Below are 25,370 nucleotides of genomic sequence, written 5' to 3' on the forward strand. Positions count from 1 at the left end.
TTTTCAAGTTCCTGAACTCAGACTGAATGTATTCCTCTCACATGCTATATTAATGGGGCTGAGCCAATAGTGCTCTAGAAGCATCTTCTTTGGCAACCCTGGCTCCTGATGTCAAATAATTAATTGTCTAATGTGTGATGGTGTAGGAAGGAGACACTGCTCAGAGCCAAAAACTAAAGGTCAGCATTTGTGTTGGCTTGTTAGCAGCAAAACTAGGGAAAATTCCTTTGTGTTTTTAAGCAGGTTGCTTAACCAGTCCGTGTCTGCTGGCACAGTGATTACAAATCTTCACTGACAATTGCTGATTGTTTTGGAATCTTTAGATGAAGCCTCACAGATATAAACGCAAAGCGCTGATTATCTTTATTGCGATTTTCAGTTGTAGTAGAGAAAGTGTAAGAGCCATTCAACGTAGAAAAAGATGATTTCAGAAGTTTACAATTCTACTCCTCTGGCTGGCACTGTGCTAAAGCCACTGTGGGAAGGAATGGTCAGCAGGGAGGGCAGGAGTGTTAGTGGGGCTCTATTGTAGGGGGATAAAATATAAGTAAATAAAGGTAGTATAGAATGTAATCTTAGCCCCTAAAGAGTTGCAGCTGAGCCAATTATTAAGGATTAGGAGCAGGCCTGATTTTAACAGGTCACACCTGTAACCAATAAGAAGACTGTTATAGAAGAGTGGATTGGTTTGTTGAGGAGGAACTGGAGCCGGTTGGCTACTGTGAGGACAAGGAAGAGTCAATGCCTAGAAGAGATGCCTATGGGAAATGTTAAGGAGGTATGAAACACGAGCAATATGGAATCTTTGCAGTCTAATGACAATAGAGCTCTTGCAGTATCATGATAACACTGTATTGCTGCCACAGCATCTGCCCATCAGGAAATTGCCAGCAGTACCAATGTGACCTGGGTCAGGCACGGAGCTGTGACCACACTGCTGACCTGTGAAACATCACAGGCCAGCAGGGAGCCCTGTGCTCTCACATGGAGGGCTGACCCAGAGTAAGGGATGATGCTGTTGTTAAGTGAGCTTACACCGGCTCAGCACCTTGTGTGGTGTCTGTAGAGTTTCCTATTCAGTGTTCAGGAGCTCAGGAACTGAGTGTACAGATCTGACAGCCCACAGCTTGTGTGGGAAGGAGGCAGATGGGATAGCAGACCAGTCAATTGTAGGACAAACTCACATGAAGAGTGCAAGAAATTAGCTGAGGCAGTCATTTGGGCAAAGAACTTACTGTGGTTGATGAAAGTGGATGTCTTGTCCACTCCCCTTCTGCTCCTAGCTGTTGGGCCCTGCTCTTGCCATCTAGCCTGCTCTGGGATGTGTCAGAACCTTCCCTGTCTGGCCTTTGCTTGCCAACAAAGCAGAAAACAAATGTTTTCCCTTTTCCTGTGTTAATTTTCTGCCAGACTGATGCATTGAAATGGCTCAGAGAGATATCCAAGGAGCATCAGGTAGGAAAGGATGAAGGAAAGGGAGGAAGGCAAGAGTAGTAATCCTCAGTGAGAATGAGTTGTTAAATCTGCTCATCCCCTCTCATGAAACTGTTACCTGAATGTTGTGAATATTATCTCATGAATATGTATTTGTGTCTGAAGCTCAGAACCAGGCTGCCTGCAAAGTACTGTAACCTGATATAAATCAAAAGAAAAAGGCTGCTGTCATGCTGTGCCATGTTCTCCCTTGGGCCAGCATAGGCTTTAAACCCCATTACAGAACTGAGTTCTGATTCATCTCGATTTTCTGGTTTCTGCAGAACTGATTTGGCTGCAAGCTAATCTGGCAAAAAAATTAATTTCCACAGCTTCTCAATGCACAGACCTGCAACTGTGTGTGCTGGCACACAAAAGGGAATGGACGGGAACAAACAGCTGGGGCCAGGAGGGAGCAGAAGTCCTCCTCTGGGGGGCAAAGCCAGTTTATGCTGCTTACAGCATTAGCTGGATGATGATCTACTTCAAATGAAATATGGTTTAGATTTCTGTCACAAAAGCAGGCATGTCCTCTTAAATGCACACAAGTATAGTAAAAACAAGACCTCATAATTAGTCAGTTTTAAAAGCTGCTGTTTTTTACTCTGAGTAAAGTAAATTTGACATAAAGATGAGATACTGATGACTTGATTCTTAGGGGTTTTGTGTGCCCAACAAGAAGTGGGTTTGGAACTTTGGGATTTGGAAGCCTTCAGCTCACAGAGGTCCGTGAGGTATATTTTTCCAGGAAAGTATTTTTTGGTCATGATTCCTGATGATCTCATTCAGGAGCAAATGGTGTAGGGGTCTGATAAGTAAAAATTACGCTCTTCTGTCTTTCACTATATTGCAACTCATACTGTAGTTTCTTAAGAAGTGTTTTCTTTGAATTGTAGTTCAACACTCCTGGTCTTCTCATATTTAGCTTCTTAGCTGTCCAAATATGAGAGCTTTTCTTGTTATGCTGTTACCTGCATTGGAGGAACTTGCTTTTGGAGAAGTGTTCTCCATCCCTGAGGAAAAAAATCATCAACTCTCTGATAGAAGAAAGGATTTCTTTTCAGAAAGTTGTACAGGCTTTCTTTTCTGAAAGTTGTCTCAGGGATAGTTACAGGTAAACCCCTGATATGTAGGTGTTAATTGTTACCAGATGGCTTCAAAGACTTTCAGACTGTTTCAGCATAAACAAATGTGTAATTCACCCAGAAGAACACAATGTCTTATTAGCAATACCATGCATAACTTTCAAACAAACACGGGCAGACAGTAAACACACTGGTGATTGCTCTGTAACCTTTTCTCACTCCCCCTTGTTGATGTGCGATAATTAAATACAACTCAGTTTCTGTAATATACTAAGCACACACATTTAAAGACAACCTTTTATTTCCTTTCTTTCTGGAATAGCTGTAGGTCCTAGACACTTTGAAACCTGCTGCTTATGCTTCAGGTATGGTGTTGGGGGAAAGTGTTTTTAATTTTTTTCAGACATACCGGTTGGTATAACACACTTTCTCTGCCAACAAGCTCCACCCAACTCCAGTTACAGTGCAAATCACCTGCACTTTTCAGAATTTGAGGAAAAATAAAATCATACCACAGTTTTTCCTCAGTGTGTCAGACTTGCTTATAAACAGAGAGGGAGAAAGGGAGAGAGAAACACGAAGAGAAACAGAAGCCTTTACATTCACAGTCAATTATTAACCTAACTAACCAAAACCATACAAGCACAGGGACCCAGGTTTCCCACCAGCACATCAGCAGCTGAACTCCTCCTGTCTCCTGCTTGCTCTGAGGCCGCTGTGTGGGACTGCTCCTCCTTATCATTGCTCAGGAGCAAAGAAGGAAGTGAGGAGCTGTTGCTCCCTACCCCAGGTACTCCTGTTTCTCCCTCCTTAAAAACCCAGTTTACAGAACTGGCTAGGAGTTACACCAAAGCTTCCCTTTTTCTCCTCCTTGATTACTTTTCATTAGTAACACTTTTGTAGCCTATCTGACTTGCTGGTCCTTCCAGCAGTTGGCAGGAATCCTCATTTAGCATGAAAAATGCTTACAGTGGTGCTGATCCACAAGACACCATTGAAACCATTGAAGCTTCTGCTATTGGGAGCCAGCAGTGAGCTGGCTTTGGGCTGAGTTGGCAGGAACACAGTGGTGGATCTGAAATGGCCACACGGGCCGACGCCAGAGAACCAGGTGTCCCCAGCCCCATCCTAGCTGCTCTGGAGGTGTTTCTGGCCTACAAGTTGTGCTACCGTACCCGTGGTGTTTTCTGAAGAAACAGAAAATTCCTGTTTCTTTGTATTGCTTCTTTGCTCCTGGAGGGAAAAAGAAAGTAACTTTTCTATGGCTCAAAGCATGTGGGATGCACATTTGTTCACTTACACATGCAAGCACACGTACACACCCAGGAAAAGTTCTATATATGGCTTAATAGATTATTTCCCTGTGATTTGCTCTGAAACACTGCAGGCTGGTGGCAGACACTTCTGGGTTTGAAAAGGCAAGGAGGAATTGTTTACTACCTGCATCAGTCCCACACACCACAGTTGCCTGCTCCTGAGGAACCAGGATGAACTTTCCACTAGCTGGAGTTTGTGGTTCTGTCCTCATCTCATCCCAAAACCTCTCTATTCAGTCAACCTTCAGCTTATGCTATTCTGGCCCACTTCCACTGCACCATCTCTGGTACTGTCATTTGGTTACGTCACACAGCACAGGGCTTGGACTGCCTATTTGAATGCTAATGTGAACTGGTGGGGCAGTTCTACTGCAGTAATAGTCCCCTTGTGCTGTGTGATGTCATGCTGTGGTTTAGAGGTATTTTTATACTGCCTTTGCTTTGCAGTGATTTTCAGTAATACGCATCTTGGTGGGTAGATTGATCTGTTATGATTATGAGAAAACTGAGTACTTGTACTACGTTGTATGTGGTCTAGAGGTAGGTGAGGTGTAGGGAGCACTATTTGGTTACCAAGTAGTACAGAAAAGGGTACTTTGCAGAATAGCAGGTGTTTGGGGAGCGCTGCAGAGCCTCACACCCCATTATGCAGGTGTATGGCTTTGCTGTATCACGACTTGAAGAGTATGGGCTGTCACTGTATGGGGGTGATGGGTTTCTCTGCGTGCTGTGTGTCCCGCAGAGCAGATGTGGTGCTTGGCAGTGCCTGAAGGTCTCTGTATAGTGTGACAAGGTGCGCGTGAGGTCTCGGGTCAGTCTCTGAAGTTCCGGGTGGGCAGCTGTGTGCAGGTGTTTCACAGCTTCGTGGGACAAGGTCTGTGCTGTGGCCCCGGTCGCTGCACCGCCGAGCAGGTTGGGCACAATTTCTCTCTTAGGTGTATTTTGTGTGCCACGGGGCCTGCTCGAAGCGCGAGGGATGCTCTGTGCCTACCGCGGTCCAACCCAGAGCCGTGCTGGCGGGAGGGCTGCTCGGCCAGCGGGGCACACAACTCTCCGTGCCCGGCAGAGCCCCGCGCTTCAGCGCAGCATTTCACGCCGGTGGCCGTTGCCGCGGACCGGGCTGGGTTCTGCGGCGCGGGTGCACCCTGGCTGCCCGCTCCGCACAGCGCGGCGTGCAAGGGACACCCATCCTCCGGCCGCGCGGCAAGGGCGCCGCTGCCCGGGGCGCTGACCCGCGGCCCCTTTAAGCCCGGCCCGGCGCTCCGTGCCCCGGGCGAGCGCCGCCGCCGCCCGCGGCCGCCCCGCCCGGCCCGGCCCGGCCCGCGCCTCCCGGAGCGCCGCGCGGGGCGGGGCGGGCACGGCGGAAGGAGAGGCCGCGGCCGGGCCTCGCTGCCGGCGCTGCCCGCGCTCCGAGGCGCAGCCCCGCGGGAGCACCTGCCGCCCGCCCCCGTGGGGCCGCCGAGCCGCACCTGCCGGCGCTGCCCGGCCCGGCCGGGCGCCGTTCGTGGGCGGGCAGGGCGGGCATGGCGGCGCGCTGAGATGAAAGTGACCGTGTGCTTCGGGAGGACCGGCATCGTGGTGCCCTGCAAGGACGGGCAGCTCCGCGTGCGGGACCTGACCCAGCAGGCGCTGCAGCGCTACCGCAAGGCCCAGGAGAAGGTGAGGGGCGGCCGGGCCGTGCGCGGAGCCGGCCCGGGGAGGGGGGCGGCGGGGGGAAGGCCCGGGGCCGCGGCGGGGGCGACCGGGCTGGAGGGACGCGGAGGGGCGGGTGGGCTCCGGGCCCTGCGGCCGCGGGGACGCGGACACTGTCCACACTGTCCCCCTGCCTGAGTGCCCCTGGCAGACACTTTGTGTGAGCGGCTGATGCCGGCGGGCGGGGAGCGTGTCCCGCTCAGCTGCCCAGCCGGCATGGCTGTTACTGCTGTGCGTGTTGACTAACAAACTTGAAACAGACAAGAGCATAACAATAAGTCAGTTTCGTTCAAGCTTGTGTTTTCTGGCATCAGCTGCTCGGTGAGGTGCTATCTGCATGGGAAGGTGATTTCCTTTACATGAAAGGAGCTCCAAGTTTTTCTTTGGCTGTAACTAATTGAGCATAAAAATATTTTTTCTTTTTTTCTCCAAGAGGCAGGTGCTGAAGGCTAATGGGATACTGTTCAGTGTTGATTAAAGGCCTAGTGTTGCAAATACTGCTCTGTGAAAGAGATTCCAGTTACAAACTATGAATTAAGGACTTACAGTATTGTGTTCATCTTCCTAAAACGTCCGAGTAATAAGTACAGCCAACATCTTAAGGGCTCTGTTTTGTGACGTGCTAATTTCTTATGGGCCCAGTCAACTGTTTGATATCCTGAATGCAAAACTGGGAGTAAATTCTTGTTCTTGCAGATTTAGTTTGAGAAAAACTTGCTACTATGTTAAATACATCCTGAACAGCTGAGACTGATCTAGTAGAGATTGCTATGGTCTCCATGTTGGTCCCTCTGAGCAAGTGTCAGGCTCTAACCTGCTTAAGACACATAGAGCTTGACAAATATTTTTTCTTAAAAGTAGTTTTTCCCAATGATGCTGTCTTTGTGTAATAACTACAAAATGCTTGTAGAATTCTTGGTACTGTTAGAGTCAGCAGTTAGTGAGATCTTTTGCACTGAAGCATGGTTAAGACTACTGAAATATGCCTTCAAGTGATTGGCTTTATCAGAAACAGAATTACTTTCAGCTGTGTTGAATGTAGAAATTTACAAACTGATTTCAGCTTGATTTGTGCTTGTGATGAGATTGAAATTAGTCTCATGATGATGGCTTAAAGGTGGCCTACGAAGCCTTTGTATAAGTAGTTTAAATCCCTTTCCTCCTCTACTCTTTATTTACTTTTTTTTATCCCTTTAGAAAGAAGTAGAAGGGTGCCTGCCTTTCTAGGTGAGGCCCTGACTGTTCTAGAAGGTTCAATAAGCAATTATAGGATAGAAATTCCAACAGTGTGAGAGCTTCAGATAAATGCCAGACACTTAAGTGTACTGCTGTTCTCATGCATTTGTAACCAATTTGCTATTAATTAGTATCTTAAGATCTTTTTTTAATGTCTAGTAATAATCTCCTATGTTCTCTTATGCCCTTTGGGTGTGAGGTCAAAAACATCAGCCTTCTTTATAGGACAGCCAGAGGCCAGAGTCCATGTTTCTGACCTTGTAGTTCATGTTTCTGATCTTGTATTTCTTCCTTTGCAAATAAGCTTGGTGGGTTTTTTTTAGCTTATTTCCTTATAGAAATGTTGAGTTCCTTATTCTGCATCATAGGTGGACAAAGTGGTATGGGCCAGTTTGTTCAAAAATTGCTGATCACTTTGAGTAATGGAGCTTCAGAGCTAGAGTTTATACAAGGATGTGTAAAGAGGCAGAGTGGGGAGCGCCCTAAGGACTTGAAAAGCAGAATAGGTTTTCACTCAAGTCACTAAAAAAAGTCTCGTACCTTGTGCACCCTCTCTCCCTCCCCCCTGCTCACTGGAAATGTAAACAGTTCTGTTGTAGTACTTTGATTAGGTGGCTTCCAATCTACAAGGTTTGCAGTGCAACTGGCCAAAAAGATAAATTTCTTCTTATCTTGACAAGCATCATTCAGCATTAGATTGCTTTCCTGGGGGAAAATTTGGGGTTGCTAAAACACATCATACAGATGTCTCAAACAATTAATTTTATTACCTTTTGGAGTATTTTTTGTCTGATGTAACATGATGGATTGGGTGTTTTGCCACTTTCCTTCTCTTAGCTTTTTCTGAAATTAACTTTCTTAAATGTAGAATCTTAATGGGAATGGGATTATCTCAAGATAATCAGCTAAAATGTGCTGTGAGGTGTGTGCATAAACAGGTTTGTGCTAAAGATAACCGAATATTTGTTTTTCTTTTCAAAATATTTAGAATGTTTGGAATACTTTGTGACAGAATGCTGCTCTTTCTTTTGGCATGTTAAGTGTTCTTTATGTAAGTTTTTTTTAAGTGTTAAAATGTTTTAAAAGAGCTAAGTGGAAAATTTTATTGTTAAGGTGCCTGAAATATTTGGAGAGGGAGGGAGAATTGATAGAAGGAATATCTTTCATAGTTGTAGAAGGGAAAATGAAAAAGGTAGCTAGGATACAAACTTTAGGAACTTTTTATTAGTTATGGTACTGTCAAATACCACGAAAATGTTTGAGAGGCTCTGCATTTTGGGAGTTGTCCTGGAAGTCTAGTTTTGCTCTTACACTACAGTCACGTGTGTGGCAAAGGGGAAGGTACAACATTAGACTATTAATTAATACAACATTAGACTATTAATTAATGTATACTGTAAAATATTTGAATACACATATACAAACAAACATTTTTGAATTGGTTTAAACTACTTTGCACTTCTTTATATTTGTAGTGAGAGGAAAGTTGATGCAGTAAATGATTAAGTCTCTGGTTTCTGTGAGACTTTTGGTAGATAGCTGAGAACTTGGTGGGCAGTTGTTTATTGTAGCCTCCTGTGTTTCCTTAGCAAATTTGATTTGGTGTCTTGACGGGACTGTGTTGGCAAGGTTTGGTCACAAAGGCTCAGTTGCCTCAGTTAATGAAGTTGCTTTGTTAACTGAACCAGAACACTGGACCAATTTCAGTTGAGAAATCAGACAATAATTACTTCCCAATGCTACTGAATTTAGTGGCTTTTAGAGGTACTGGAGTAGTTCCTGAATGGGCAGATCCTGTCTGATTCACTGGAGGATACAATTATTGCCTGGAATTAAGAACTTTTTGTTACAGTATCAACCAAGAGATTTCTGTGGTCTAGGATTTTGTGTTGTGAATACTCATAGATCTTTAAGAAATTTTCTCAAACAGCTGCTTTGTGAGGATTATAAATATTTTTTCAGGGAAGTCACTGTCATCTCAGAAAAGTGACTTGAGCAGAATGAAGTTTGTTGGAATTCTTGTGACCCAGGATCTGCTCTTGTTGCTGTTTAGCAATGTACATTAAGGCTTCCTGCTGACAGGTAGACACAGAAGGATTAATGATTCCTTATCATCAGCCCAGCCCCTAACTTGATATTTTGGTGCCTTGGGGAGCAGTTGTGTGTCATGTGTTGCATTTAGGATTCTTTGCTTGAGTGAGAACAGATGTACTGCAAAAGATTAGAGTTGCTGTGCCTGATCCTGTTTGCTTCTCCGTAGCTGTAAGACCTAGCCTTGGATGCACGTCCTTGTCGATTGTTTTTCAGTCAGTTGTCAGAGACTTTTTTCCCCTTTCCCCAAGTATATGAATGAGAGGAAAAAGAGGAGTTCTGGGTCAGCATGGGAGGGTTCCATGGGCTCTTGTTTGGATTTATGTGCTCCCGTTGAAGGCAATTTCTTAAAATGCAATGGGACTAAATGCACTCAAGGTAGATGCTCTGTTGTGCTCACATCTCTCGCCTTGGAAATGCTGTTCTCCCACATTTGAGGCAACAGTTGAATTGCCAGCTTTGCAGTGGAGTCCTGGCTCAGCTGGAGATCCTTGCTTGCTGTCTCTGAGGCCTTGAATGTTGTTGGTACAGAAAGTGATGTCTGCCCAGGGAAATGAGGCTAGCAAAGTGAAATCCACTGTGGCTTTTTCTTAAGCTGCAGTGAAACTTTTCTGAGGAAAATGTGTAAAACATCTTGCTGCTCCAGATGTTCTTTATCTCTCTGGAGGAGCCAGAGACAGGGAAGTGGTGGTTATCATCTGTGTGTTCATTTACTAGTGTTTGCATATATGGCACTTACCTGCATGGCTTGATTGAAGTGACTACTTTGGCTGTCTGCAGTCTCCTTCTTGGAAGCCAGGTGAACGAGTGGGGCATGGAAGTCATGTAGCAAAATTAATAATCACTGCATTTGTGGTTTAAAATTTGTCACTTTAGGCACAGTTAAATTCTCGAGTGGCTTGCTCTTAACAGCCTTTGTGAGCCTCATTTGGGAATGGAGATGGAGACAGACCAATATTAGTTGCCTTGTCTTCCTGGAACTTGATCTCCACTTGCAACAGGAGTGTCTTTCCATTTGTGAGAACATACAGAGGGCACCCAGTTAATCCTGGAGTAGTGATGAGAATTTTGATTTACAGTCAGAGTGAGCAGGAAGCAGTAAAAGAGTAGGTAAATTCAAGAATGGGGTGGTTTTTATTAAAATGAGAAAAAATAGGTGATTTGGGTTGTATTGATGCTCTTTCCCAAATTAGATACACTTTGAGAGCTAATGCTGCAGGTGGATTGTTTATATAATTTTGTGAGTTCTACTAATAAAATACTTTCTCAGTTTCTTTCTGTTCCTGCTTGCCGACCACATGACAATTAGTGTTCTGGAATTAGGTATTGCTGTTGTAAATAAGCCAGCAAACAGAAGAACTAAATGTTCTTGTAATTTCTCTAAATATATTTGGGATAGGGAGAATGACAATTTTTTTACTCTAATGCTTACAAAAGATGTTTGCAAAACCAGGAGACTTTTTCAGAAGATCTATGTGAAAAGTTTTGAAAGAAGTCCTTTTTTATGACATTTTTTTCCTGTTTTGGGCAAATTCTAAGTATTTAGTCCTTTATAAAGGCAGAGTAATAGAGTTGTATTTGTGTGGCTCTTGTGTACTTTTGTCTTGGACTTGGTCTCTAGGTTTGGTATTTTTCCCTATCCTAGTTTGTCTTAGTTTATTTTGGTTTTTTTGCTTTAATAGGGATGGGGTGAATCCATAATTTGTTTTACCAAAACAATTCTAAGCTCTGTCTTCAAGTACTTTTTTTCTAGAAATTATTTTAACTCATAATTTCCATACTTTTCTTAGTATGCTTAATCAGCTCCAGTATGTTAATAAGCTTATACATTGTTTTGGCAACTGATAGATTTCAATGAACAGCTTGATAATCATTTCTGCATTCAGCCTTCGGAGTTGTCACTATGATACTGCACTAAAAAATGAGAATAAAACTTGATTACACTGCTTTCTCATTACTATTGTATGAGTTTCTAACTGACTGATATATGGGAGTACAGGCTATATGAGTAGGGAAAGTAAAGAAAATGGAAGGAGACAAATGAATTCAGAAACTCCTTATTGACCTAAAAACACTAGTGGTGATATTTCATTGAGATTGGGAACAAAGTGACAGAACTTTGGGTCCCTTAAAAATTTTCTGTATCACTTTTACAGGGACCCAGAAAAATTGAGACTTAAAAAGTGCCTGCCTTTTAATCACTTTTATGTAAAGTATCTGCTGCTTTGTTGTATCATACCCACTAGTGTTGAGGTAATGACATTTTTGGTAGATTTTCAGGCTCCTTTCCTCACAGATGTTTATAATCTCCGCAGAAAAACTGCCATTGAATTTAGATTTGTCATAGAAAATGTCTTCTAGGACATTATGTACCTTCATAACATGAAAAAAGTTTGATCCCCTTTTTCCTTATAAGAAGTTGACTATTGCCAGTATTGGGTTTTTGGCTGAATAGCGAGTTAGCTGATGATCATGTGTTTCAGGGGAGCTCAGCTGAAGGTAGAGCTGGATAAAACTGCTGGAAATTCAACAGGCAAAATGAGAGTAACCTGACCTGCAGTGTATGCGATACTAGCGGGTGTCCATTTTTTTCTCCTCCCAGATCATATTTATCAAATTCTGAACACAGTTCAGCTGTTATTGAGATACAGCAAAGATTTGTGTAGTAACTGAATGTTAAATCAGCCATAGGAGGAAATCACTAAAGAGCAGTACGGAGTTCTAAGCAGTGACTGCTTGCTGTTGCTCTTTGCCAAGTTGAAGATGAACTCTGAGTAGACTTGTAGGAATTTGTGAAGAAGGAATTCAAACCTCAAGTGGTATTTCTGGCATGGGCTGGAACTGGGAGGTGCTTTTGCTTGCTGCATAAAATGCAGTTTTAATTGTTTTATTTGTTTAAGTATCTGAAAATTGAGGGTTGTGATTTACTGATATTTTCTGAAAAACATAATGTCTTTAGTTTAGCAGATACTACCATGTGGGCATAATGTTTTATGTTGTGTGACTTTACTTTCCTCTTTACTCATTCATCATGATAGGTCAGTTGAATTGCAACATACTGTGCTGTCTGGCATCCTGCTACTGTAGCAGCAGATTTCCTCCCCCGTTGAGCAAAACATTCTTTAGGCTTTCCTAATGATTCGAATGTCAGAGCTGCAGCTTTCCTAGGCATGAAGACCTATTGCTTCATTATTATAAACTTCCTCTAACCCCCTATAAATATGCCTGTGTTTCATCCTTAATGAATATGATAACACTAAAGGTCTTGAGCAATTAGTATCATTGAAAACAGATTCTGCTTTGTATTTTTATATTCCATTATTGAATCTTAGGCATAAGGGTATACCCATTTTATGTCAGGGAAGTGACTGAACAGAAATGACAGGCTCATGTGAATGGCTTATTCATAGAAATTGTCTTGTAAATTCCAATGGAGTAGACAGTGCCCTGAATACATTGTTAAACTGAGAAAGCTGCTTCATATGAGAAATTCAGAAAATCACTATGTTACAAGAACTTTTGGGAAAAAAGCCTCTGCAGTATTTGTGTAATATTGTGATTAATAAAAGCATTTTTTGTTACCCTCAGGTTATATGTTGCTGTGGTAGTTCTGTAAGCCCTCTTGTCAGTACTTTATTACTTCCATAGGATTACTTCAATAACTTATTTGTAAAGGAAACTTAGCGTTATAACAAATTACTGCTTGCGCTGGATAGGACTTTTTTGGACTGTTTTCCTCACTTTAAAGAGAAAGTATGTAAGACTTGGTTTTTTAAGTGTTTTGGGTTTTTTTCCTCTTTATGCCTAATCATTGTGCTAGAGACATCTCCATTAAGGGAACTACTGTAATGTTTTAATGTAATCAGAATGTCTCTTCTTTCCAGTGTAAACCTGTAATTGTTATGTCACCACTAAATACATCCATTCAGAACTGATGACTTGGCGTTCTTGCGGCAGGTGCCACAGCGCTGCTCGGGCGCTTGGCTCGCTCTCGGGAATGCTCCCGAGGTGAGAGGCTCAGACAAGTTGCTCCTTGGTTTCACGAGAATGCAACATTTGTTGCCACAGAGAGACTTCTTACCTCAGTGTTTTTCTTTGTTGACTGTTGTGTGCATGAAAAAGAAAACTACAGAATGCTTGAATGAACATGCTTCTTATGGCCTATAATAAGGATAGCGTTGGAATAAAGGGTAGGTAGGGAGGAAGATGGATGATTGTACTCTACAGAGACTGAGGGTTGGAATCACAGAATGCTGTCTGATGGATAGAAGCTAACAGCCGGCACTGGACTCACTCTTTTTCCTGGCTAAGGATTTTGACCTCAAAGATGGGGCTCCATTGAGCCAAATGATTTTGCAGTACGGCTTGTCTGGTAGAATAGAATGTTTTTCAGATTACCAATAGAATACTGTCTGTTGGTAAATCATAATGCCCACCCTCCCTATCATTTTCATTTACAAAAATGCAGTAATTCCTCAATCAGTAGAAGAAAATTAATGCTCAAAGGAGAATTACATGCAATCCAAAGAACAGAGGCCTGCGTTCCTTGAAAATTGTGTGGCTTTATTTTTTTACTTTGACTAATCAGTTTCTCTACTGGTATCTCATTCCTAAAACCTTAAAAGACCTTCATGTTTTTGTGGAAGATACTATCTCATTCTCATCAATCCATCAACAGCTCAGCTGGTCTTTATTGGCAGACCTAAACATCTGAATTATAGGTTCTCTGAGATGACACAAAAAATTCCTTTATATAATAATCTCCTGTTTCTTTTGAATGACAATGTACTGTTCAAGTAAGAGTAGTTCCAGCTCAAAAGAAGTTATAATCCAGCAGGTCTCTTTGGTCCTTTGAAGGAGAGATGAGTCATAAATCCTGGTGTTAATGGGTTAATCCTGTGTATATGATATATTTGTTACATACATATCCTGTGTATATGCTGTATTTATTCTGTATCCAAACCCTGGAGCACCCATTTGTAGGCCATTTTACAATTAAGGGTTATTTTTTTGTACCTGCTCTGTAGCTTGTCCTCTTGGCTGGTGTGCCAGGGGGACAGGCAGACTTCAGTGTGTCTTTATAAGTTTTGGTGATGTCCATAGTAAAATAGTTCCCTATTTATGTTTCTCTTCCAACTACAGGTTTTGAGGCCATTTAGTGTTTGCTAGCCTTTGTTTATTTTTTTTTTAGTCTTGCAATGCTGGATGTCATTAATGGTGATAAGACCAGAATTTCATTGTGAATATCTGAGGATAATTCCATGGTTTTTCAATATTTTAAAGAGTTTTATTACTGCTAAATGTAGGCACTGTTCACGTCAGTTCGTGTAGGTTGGGCATTTTTTTTGTTGAATGCAATTCATTGTGGTGCAGTTTGCCTAAAATGATGATGATGATAATTTTTTTTAAATCCTCTGTGATACTCTGTTAGTGGGTAGTATGTTGAGTGTCAGAAAGATTTCCACTAACATGCTCTGCTTGGCAGTTTTTATTTCTGACCACAAGCCAGAAGTGTAACCAGACTACAAATTTGAAGCTCTAAAGGCTTTGCTCATATTGGTAGTGTTGGCTGCAGGCTGCTTGGGATACAGACCCTTTGTAAGTGATGAGTTTCATGAACAAAGAAGATAGAATGTGGCCTAGAACTCTGCTTAACTAACTTCTTCTTGCAGAGCTTGTCAGAATTCCATGTGCCATCTCACCCTGCAGCTCCTTGCAGAACAGCCTTCCTATGGATTCCTGGTTGAACAACTATTAAAATTCTCTCTTCCAGCTGCAACTCTTTCTATAAGGCTTTCTTAACTATTTCAGTAAGGATTTTCATGGAGAAGTTTCATCTCAGAATTTTTTTGATCAGTCCTAGATATTAAACGCAACAAGGGCAGGACAGAAATACAATGGTGCCTGAGTAGGGTAAGCAATAAAGCTACTTGTGACAGTGTGTCTGTAGCTTTTCTAGAAATAGAAGTAATTCAGGGGTTCTGCAAATCTGACTGAGGCAATGTGGCTGTTTTGCAGCAGTTTCAGTCTAGAATGGCTCATTGTAGCCTTTTTCTTTCACAAGTAGTTGGAGCCTTGCAGCTGTGCAGTGAAAACTGTGCCTCACTCTATCCCAGGCCAAACCAAATGACTTCCTCTAGCTTGTGTCATACTTCATCAGTAAATTGGGTGGTGGTGCTGCATCTCACCTGTACATTTTTTTAAACTGAAACAAGCTTCTATTTTTGAAATAGATACTCCCAAAGTCTTCCATTTCCTGCTTAAGTTATTTCTCTAAGGAAGTTTTTTTCATTATCTTGGTTTTATATTTGAACTGCGGGTTAGTCTACTTGAAAGCCTGTATGGAAACCAGAAGTCATACAGGAATTTTGCTGAGTAAAGACTCCAGAGGGCTTGCTTTTAGAAGAAAAAAAAAAAAAAAAAGTGCAGTACTTGTTAAGCTTGCAGGAAAAAAAAAGAGGGAACTATTGAATACATCAATCAAATGTTTATATATTGGGAGCTCTGTGAAATGCTGTTTGCCTCCAAATTATGTTCTTTCTACTCCGACTGAGTTAAAAAGTTATTTGCAGTAACAATGATTTTTAAGGTATAATGATTTTTTTTGAAAAAATAAAATAATTGTCTGCAGTAGGGGGTTGTCAGCAATTTATTAGCTTATTTTTACAAGGTAGTTTATTTACTACTGAGTAGAAGTTGATTTATGGAAAAACTGGTCTGTTGTGGTGTGTCAAAAATGTATAATACTTTGCTTTGACTCTAGTTTTAATGGTATTTTCTTTAGGTTACTCACTCTACTGCAATTTCTGTAGAAATTCAGTGTTTTCTCCAGGTTGCCCCCCTGACCCTCTCTGTTCTATAGAATGGGTTACAACAGTGTACTAATATATAAAATTTGTTTTATTTGCATATTTTTTGAAAGTCTGTTTCTCCCAGTTGCCTTATTTAGCAGATATTTTTTTTGTTAGTAATGTTGGAAATTTGACTGTCCTCTTCTGTTACTGATGCCTCTCAACCCGTTCTTTATCTGCTCAAAGAATGGAACATTGGAGAGGCAATTGCTCTCTTCAATTGGATTTTCCCATGTTTTTTTAGGGTGGAAGAACTTGGTGAAATTTTTCAAGGACTGATGAGAGTTAGCATGCTCAGCCTCTACAGAATTAGGCTGGTTTGAAAAACCAAGCTGCTGCCAATTCACAGTTAATTTTCCCCTGCTGGCTGTAATAAATGTATCCTGAACAAATGTTTCAGGAGTTCCTGGCATTATGAGATACAAAAAGAAAACTCCCTGAAGAGCTGGAAACCTGAAATAGTTGTTTTGGGTGACAGAAAGGAGAAGGTTCATTGACATTTCAGTATTGCACATAAAGACTAGCATTTGCATAGTAGTAGGTAGTAGTCATGATGCAGGTGTTGTTTAGATTGCAATAAAAAAAGGGAGATGCTTTTTTTTTTTTTTTGAGGAAAAAAAGTACATGTGTGTGGAAAAAAATAATTTAATGTTAGGATTTTTCAATGATAAATTATGACTCTTCTCTGTGAGGCAAGAAAATTTGCATGTAAAAATCCAGGGAAGACTTGTGTATTAATGTTTCAGGAGCAGTTATTTGGATAGCTCTCATTCAGCTGCTGACTGATGGGAGGTACTAACTTTACATGAGAAATCCTCATGGAAACCAGTTCACTGACTTCCTGAAGAGCAAAATGAATTCTTAATTTTTACTCTAAAAACTCACATCTCAGAAATGCTTAGAAGAACACTCAGGACCTGTGCATTTTAAATATATTACTTCTAAGGGTGTTTTCTTCCTTGATTACTGTTACCTTGATACCCTGAGTCTGGCAAATGCTGGTTTAGGTAGTTTTCCGTTTAAATTGAATTTTGTGTGTTGTGGGGGAGTAATTGCTGCAAGTGAGAATGTGAAAGGAGTAGATGGTTTGTGTTTGTACATTCAGGGTGCTTTTTTCTTATTAGGCCTTTCATGTATTATTAAAAATGTAATGCTAAAGCTGTACTGCATTTTCCTCTGGTCACTTCGGGTCTCTGGTTGTCGTGCTTGCAGTGTGATTGTTTTTGTTTATTTTGTTGCAGCAATATTCACTACCATTTAAGTCTTAATAGTGTCTGAATACATACTTTGGTTGTTTTTATTTATGTATCAGGAATTTTGCAGTTATATATGTATCATATTCTTTCTTGTGTAGTGTAACAAAACATCTTAATTGATATAGTCATTTTATTAAATAAGCTGTATTCAAAGACACTAGGAAAACACTAGGTAGATTTTTTGGTAACTTTCTATGTTCCAAATATAAAGTACATCTGGCAGTATGCACACATTATTTGTCCTGGTGTGACACAACTGTCTTTGAATGCAGTGAAAGTGGAGGGGTCTGGCTTATTGTTTATAGCGCAGTTTGTTAATGGCTGGAGATGGGAAATGAGCATCTCACTAAATGGAAGTCTTGGTCAACCTCTGACTCTTGCCTTAAGGCTTTGAGAATAGACAATATGAAAAAAAAATCTTCTTTCCAGATGGCTGAATGCTTGATGTGTCTTTATGTTTAGCTGTCATTCAAATGTGAATGCTGTGGTGATTATAAGTGTCTTCCATTTTTCTGGTTTGAAATGATCCCTTTTATGCATTGTTTGTTTAGAGATTAACTATTTGGCTTATCAGTATGGATTTTAGAGTAAAAAAACCCAGCTTGATCATGTAGCAAAATCCAGGATGCTGATGTTCATAAGCAGACTTGACGGTGAGGGTCTTAGTTCCACATGCTGTGGTGCAGACCAAAGTAGTTTTGAAATAGATTGTAGTGGACTATTAACATTCTGCAAAATGTTGTTGCTTCAGTTTTGAAACATCTTATGTGTGATAAGTTTCATGCTAGTGGTTCTTGTTACTGAAAAAATACTATTCTGCAATCTGGCAAGAATAAGTTTTATAAAGGAGGCTTTGTGGAATGGAGTTTCTTTTGACTGAGAGGAAAAAAGCTAGATTTAACTTGTGAGTGGTGAGGTTGAATCATGTATTTTCATGATGCTTGAGTTCATAGTGAAAGATACAAGTTACAGTTTAATGATCAAACTCTTAAATAGTGTTGTAAGCTGAAGCAGACTTAATGGATTTTCAGGCTGTTTTTCTTGGAGTTTTCTGTGTGTTTTTGTTTTTGAACCTGAAGTCATAGTTAGTGTAAGAGATACATTTTTAATAATGCAGCCAAAACTGTTGCAGGTTCTGTAGGAGTGCAGATCACTTACTTTGTGAGCATTAGACCAGTAAATTCTGATGTTATATTTTTTTTTATTAACTGACATTGGCAATGTCCTTAGTAACCATTTAAATAAGTGAATGAACTGCTTCATTGTATATGCTGGTTTCCTTTTCAGGCACTGCATATGGTGATAAAATTTAGTGGAAATAGATCAAATTACTTTGCTGAAAAGCTTTCAGCATCTTGTGGCTGAACTTGTCACCAACCAGCTCTCTACCTGTTTTTGTGTGTGAGAGTTGGGAGCCAGGTCTGATCATCCCTGACTGAGCAGGGGGCTGTTACTCTGCAAGTCCTATTGACAGTGCATTGTGGCAAAATGTTCCTATAACATGCTTAGGGTTGAGCATTCTTGTGAGTAATGGCTATATTATGTCCACTTAGCTGTAGGCATTTTCAGTATATTTTTATTTTATTTCTTATTTCTGCTGGTGCTTGAGCATGGCATAATATGTGGAGTTAATGTATGTGGGTACAGTTCTGGAGCCCAAAGAGAATGAATGATGTAGCTGACTGAAAAGTAACTTGGCCTCATCATCAATGATGGATGGCATCAAGCTGCAAATGAAAATGAAGGTTGTAATGGCATCTCAGGATGGATGCCATATATATGCAAGTACAGCATTTAAACAAGTTTGTTTACCTGCTGTTTTCATTTTTACTCTATTGTGGGGTTGTACTGGCTGGATTAAACTTCTGTAAGGAGGGGTTTTTTTCCATGTGGCCCCCTTGCAACCTATGGGCTGGAGAAAGTTGCTACCAAACAGTAACTGGAACATGTGCCTTGGGTGTCATTTTTCACATTTGGGCTAAATGTTGTACTTCACCTACTTAGACCTACCTGTCAGTTGTTTTGCAGTAACTTTTTGGTGCTGCCTTCTTTCTTCCTCTGAAACCTGTGAAGATGTTTCTTCCCAGCTCTTGTGATTCTGTTTTCCTGAAGACACTTAGAATACCAGAAGAAAGCAGCCCTTTGGGATAAGGGCAGGACAAACCCTTATGCACCCTTAATTAGTAGTATTAAATTTCAATGAAAAAGTGGATAATCTCACTGTCTTCACTGTTTTTTATCTGGCCAAAATCCCCTTCATGCGTTGAGGTTAGGCATATGGCATTTAGTGTTGATGATGTAATTATTCTGGCATGTTCTGTATATCAGTCAGGTGAAGGTGGAAGTTGTTCTCAGAAGCCTTGTTTGCATTTCATCCAGTTCCATCACTTGGCTTTGGCAATATTTTTAAAGGTAGAGGTTGTTTCAGCTGTTTACCAGGTATATTTGCTTTGTCTTGGAAGTCAAATACTAAAACTTATCCATGTTGTACTGTGATAATATGAATTTTATTAATACAGCACAAAATATGGCAGGTTATATAATAATCCCCACAGTGTAATATTGAACTGCTAAATATTTATATTATTTCTTAAACTTCCAGATTATTTTCTTTCAAACAATAGTCAGAACCACTGAGGCTGGCTAGGCTTTATGGAGTTAGGCAGTGGTTGACTGTTAGTTGTGCCTTCAGAATATTATTGACCCAATTGTGTTTTCTCCTGAGAAGTAAAGGGAAGAGAGAATCTGGTTCATTTAGTGTTTCACATGAGATGGAAATAGGTTACAGCATCCTCTACTACAGATCTGCAAACCTTGCTCCAACACCTGTATGGTTAAACTCTTCTGTTTCCCTCCCTGCACAACCAATTTTGAGTCTATTACTTTTCACTACCGCCCTTTACAATTTTTCTTTTTTTTTTCCCCCTTTTTGTTTTCATTTGTAATGAACTTACTTCTGCCTCACTTACTTACATCTTCTAATGCTTTGAAAATTTAACACTACCCTGGCTGTCTCAGCATCTTTACAGCACTGGATCTACGATTGTTCCTTATGGCTTGGTTTTGGAAAACAGTCACTGAATGTACTGTGAAAGGTCATGTATTTTCTCTGAGTGAGCAAAGAGAGCCTTGGTCCACACTTAACTCCTCTATAAGGACACCAGTGAGCTGAGCCTGCTAGGAGGTACCATGGGGAGAGTTGATGTTGATATGGGCAGTGGTACCAGTGAGAATTAGTGGCATTTCTGAAATGGAACAGCTTTGGATGTGTGAGAAGGGAGTGGTAGTCTGACTCCTCCTACTGACACTACAAATCTGGCAGTCTTTGGCAAAATTCCTCCCCAGTCTCTGGTTGGTGATTGACTCATGCAGGAAATAGGGTGGTACTCCAGCAGAAAAGTCTTGCTGTTCTCTGTGGAATTCCTGAAAATACCCAATGGCTTTCTGTGAGGAATTAAGGATATGCTCCTATAGTTTACTGCAATTATTTTCTCACTTGACCTTTATCTAAAGCTCAGTTTATGTTAAAAGTTTGACAGGATTCCAGCATGCTTGGTCTGCATTGTCTAACAAGCATTTGTATTCAGTTTTGTTTAGAGTCTGGTGTTACTCAATCTCATCTTTGAAGCTCTCAGCTGCTTCTGATAAGCAGTCCTGTGTCAGCTGCAAATGCATTAATCACTTTATCAAAGAAAGGCCCAACAGTTGTAAATAAAACAATCTTAGATGGTTTCTAGATGCAGTGCTGAAGTGCTGGCTGCCCTTGGAGATGCGAATCATTTATCATTTTTTGTTGAAGACCTGTTATCCTTCAGTGCTGAGTTTGTTACAGACTTGAATTATGTTAATTTGCAGCCAGCCTTGTTTCTATCTGTAGCTGTTCTGAATGATTTGAATTTAAAGGATTATCAGTTTTTGTTGGCAGAATAACAGCATTGTTCACTCACTTAACCTGGACTTCACTTCTGAAATACGCTGCTTGTACACACATGCCTTTCTTACTTTTTTTTTCCCCTTCTCATTTTTATGTGAAAAATGAGGTTTAAAGGAATAGCTTTATAGTTCTGTCTGCCCACTTAATGTTGAATTTTAAGAAATCATGGCTGTGGTCTTTAGCCCCCCCAGTGTTACCTTTAGGCAATCAAACAAAAAGCCAGATGCAGTGCTAATTAATTACTCACCAGGTGCCTGGAGCTGAGAAGCAGTTTGCTTATTAACATAACAATACTACTCTGAATATTGTAGATCACATTTGACATGGAGGACTTGGGATATGAAAGGTAAGCCCTCAAATCTTGTAGGTTTATTTAGAGGTGCTTTGTTCTGGAATTTTTGTGTTAATTTGCACAAGGTTGAGTCTTCTGTGTTTCTGCATTGTTGAAACTGTCTAATCTAATGGACTTGAAAAGCTAAAGGATATTCTTAGTTGATAACTGAAGATCAGTTTGTACTTATATGCTTACATTTGTGTAGTTGTCTTGGATTCAGTGCCTGGCATACAGTGTGCTCCACTTTTAACTGAGGCTTTGAAGGGGAGGTTTTGGCTGGTTGTTACAAGTGCAGTGTGTAGACCTCTGTCTACATGTGTATCTCCAGTTTTCTTAGTAAAGCTAAAACAGGCTTATATGGTCTTCTTAAATGTTGGAGTGTAATGTAAAGGTGGGCTATGGGATCCTCTGCTGATATATTCTCTGCATCCTGCTTTATTCGGGTAATATTCAGACAGCTATGTTCAGAGAGTGTTTTTTCATTCAGATTCAGTGTAAAATAAGAATGCTCTTATTTTTGAAGGGTTCTAGTGATGCAAGTCAAGGACAAGTTGGAGTGTCAATTGAAATCATCTGTTTGTCAGAGTACAGATATATAAATCTTTTTAGATTCTGACAAACAGAATTCCATGATAGGGAGATTAGGAGCAGCTTTTTCTGTTTTCTTCCTCAGACTGAATATGGGAGATAGGTATTTTTCCCCCCTGCATATTCAACTGTCAGGATAAGCTAACTCTCTCTTCGTTTTCCTTTCTGATTACAGTGAAGTACCTTCTCTGCCTTGTGGAAAATGAAGACTTTATTATGTTTTGAGAAATGACTAGGACTATGTACTAATAATAATTTAAAGATGGCTAAAGGACTAGAAATCCTCTAGTTCCCTCTTTGCCAAAACTATCTCTGAGAGCCAGAAGAGACTCACTGTCCTTCCTTCTGCTGTGACCTGCAGTATGCAAGTATCAAGTGACTCAAGTGGGAGGGTCCTTTTCACTGTGCTCCCCTTGTTTTTATAGCCTGTGTGAAGAACTTCCGCTGTATTCATGTTCTGTGGTTTGTCTACTGGGGTCTCAGGTCAGGATCTTTATCTTCAAGTGTAATCTGGGACATTTTTAACAGATGCAACTGTGTATATAACCTGTGTATCAGGTTCCTTGTAGCTCACATCTTGACTTGAGAGCTCTCTGTTAGATGTCTAAGCCCATCCTGCTGTAACGAGGTGGCTCTTATAACCAGTACCTGTTTGAGTTTCTGTCTTCCCAAGGAAAACAATGTGTTAACTGTACATGAAAATGAATCAGAAGGAAAAAGTGCAAAAAGGATGAGTTTTATACCTCCAAAATGAAGTTTGGTATATGGTGGTGTGAAGAGAACAGATGAAGACAGAAAGAAGTGATCATCAGTTGTTGCTGTTCTGTTTTGACTTCTAGTCATGGTGATACTTGGTCCTGTTAATTTCTCAGAGCATAATAATTTGAAGATGGCTAAAGATGAAGAAATATTCTGCGTTGCTCTGATGACTAGGGATTGACTAATGGTATTTTGGACCATTTAGCATATCAATGATGAAGCTAGTGGTGAGCTGTACTTGTGCTGTTAGGCCTCATTTCAAAAACTAAAAGGAAGCTGTGCTTTTTAGTTGTTCACTGTGCCTGGGAAGAGCAAGAGAAGATTTTTCTGCTTTTTTCAGGATTGGTAACAGATTGTTTTTGTCTTGTTTTTGTCGCAAATTTGTGGTAGTCCACTGGCTTCATGCATGAGTTGTTTGGTTGTCTGTTTTGTGCTCTTGCCATCCTTAAGGGCCAGGAAGGCAGTGTGGACCAGACTGTGCAAAAACTGTAAGTGCTCTAAGATAAACTCAATGTTTCTGACAAAGATGAATGTTTCTCTGCTGACCCGATCTGATTAGTTCCCCTTTTGACATCAAGTTTTTAGTGCCTTCAAAGACAGAAACTTTAAAAATTGAATATTTAAAGTGATCTTATGTAAATTATTGTGTTTTCAGAACTCCTTTTCTACTTTCTACCATTTGGCTATATCACATCTCATCATGATTGGAAAAAAGAAGTGCTTGAGGGAAGATTACATTTTCCACAATTAGTATTAATAGATAAAATGAATGACTCTGAACAAAAATTTAGTATGTGTGAAAATAGATAGAATGAGATTTAATTTTTTAAATAGCTTGTTTATAGGGAATAGTTTCTTCCACTATAGTTCGAAAAGAGATCCTTCTAAATAGTAGGAGAAACTGGGTTTTTTTGATGAAAATAATCTTTATTTCACCTCATACTTGAATATTTAATTCATTCCTTTAGGAGTAAAACTTCTTCTGTGTTATCTTACTGTGTGAAGAAAACTTCCTAACCGACCTAAAAAAATCAAAATGTGTGCTTTGGTCAGAGGCAAAGCATCATGGGAATAACAACTTAGACTGGCGTTACCTCTTGTGATCATGTTTTGGCATGAGGTTTGAAAGCTTGTTAGACCTGCTAAATTTATTGTGAAAAGGGAAGAGCTTTGTCTTCCATGTACTCACAAGTTTGATTGCTTGCAATGAACTTCTTTCTGTTCCCCATCACCCCTCCAGTTAAGGGTGAATTCCTCTCGGAAGATCCTTTCCTGTGCAGCTTTATGTTTATAGTACTTTATTTCATCTGGAGGACAGATTAGGAAGCATCCCTTACAGTCACCTTTCTAAGACTATTTCTGCTGGATGGCCTTCTGTGTTTTCTCTAGCTTTATTTCTGGATGCTTAAAAGTAGTTTCTCTCAGAGCAGACTACCTTGTCCTTTGCCCTTGCCTCAGCTTTAATTTGTCCTTGAGCTCACTCAGTAGAGATCTTTCTTTAATATTAATAACTTGAGAGAAGATGTGTCACTCCAGCTGGTAGAAGGCTATAAAGAAGTTTTATCTTCTCTCTAGTATCTTGCAGCATTTTCACTTCTAATACAAGCAGAGTCAGAGTGTTGGTGAAGGAGAACAATAGCACTATGAAATACATGAGGAATTTTTTTTTACTATCTCACTGTGTTGTAGCATGTTTCTCTTCCTTGTATTATCTTAAAGATTTCTGCTGCTTTTGAATTTCTAACTGGAAAGGGTTAAAAATGTGTTGGTTAATGTTATGCTATAAAGACAATGTAATTAATTAGAGGTAAGAATTTATTTTTTCAACAGTGAGACCTAAAAATATCAGCTTGTAACGTCCTCTGTTATGTGTAATGTAAAGTAAACTCTGGAAGCTTCCTGAGCAATGAAACCTAAATATTACTTTATGACTATTTTTTGAAGTTTGTGAAAAGGAGACCAAATTTGTACTCAGTTCCAAGTGTGTGTGTAAATATATATATGCAGGTATGATGTATACTCATGCACATCATATGGGGAGGCTTATTCAGGTCAGGTCTGTGCCAGGAATTGCTGCATTCAGTAATGTCTGGAACGGACTTAATCTCTTGTGCAGATAGCTGTTCGTCTTTGAGTCTTACAGAAACTTCTTGTGGCTCCTTTTATTCCATAAAATTATGTCTGTAACCTACAATGTTGTATGCAGTGATACAATTCTACATTTGTACATATGAAGAGAGTAGAAGTGGTGGTTGTTTGCCTGCTGTAAGAATGGGGTGTGATGCATATTGGGGCGTTTGGTTTTTCCCTTTGGGTTTGTCTTAGGCTGTACAAGGACATCAATGCATGCATGTTATGTTGTTGCTGAGCGCTAACTGTTCAGCTCCAGACTGTGATAGTCTGTAGTGCGCAATGTTTACTTTGTGATCAGTTCTTGATTTTGGAAACTCAGTACTCATATCGCTGTAAAAACAGCCCCATCTCTACTACAGTTGAAGATGACATCCCTGTTGGTGGCAGCTGAGATGAAATTTGAATAAAGTACCATTTCAGGCTTGTTTGGAGGTGGCTTAAGGCTCGTCTAATTTGGTGATAAACTTTGAGAAGGATTTTGAGATCAGGTTTGAGGCTGTGAACAATCTCATCCATATGTTCCTCTCCAAGCTGCTTTTTGTGCTCTGCTCCCCAAGCTGTGGTCTGAGAGTAACGAATACTTAGTGCTGTTTGGCTCTGTGTAATGAGGTTACACTGTGTA

At 40.5% G+C, this 25,370-nt stretch overlaps 1 protein-coding gene across 4 annotated transcripts in view; it reads left to right on the forward strand.

Moving 5' to 3' along the window:
* The first annotated feature begins 5,398 nt into the window (after positions 1–5,398).
* Positions 5,399–25,370, forward strand: part of PARD3B (par-3 family cell polarity regulator beta) — a 391,710-nt gene continuing 371,738 nt past the window's right edge. For all 4 annotated transcript variants that reach the window (XM_063162314.1, XM_063162315.1, XM_063162316.1 and 1 more), the window contains exon 1: positions 5,399–5,533. In XM_063162314.1, the coding sequence (XP_063018384.1) occupies positions 5,414–5,533 (120 nt within the window). In that variant the 5' untranslated portion in view covers positions 5,399–5,413. The remainder of the gene's footprint in view (positions 5,534–25,370) is intronic.

This window comes from Melospiza melodia, chromosome 8, assembly GCF_035770615.1.
Source record: "Melospiza melodia melodia isolate bMelMel2 chromosome 8, bMelMel2.pri, whole genome shotgun sequence".
NCBI lineage: Eukaryota > Metazoa > Chordata > Aves > Passeriformes > Passerellidae > Melospiza > Melospiza melodia.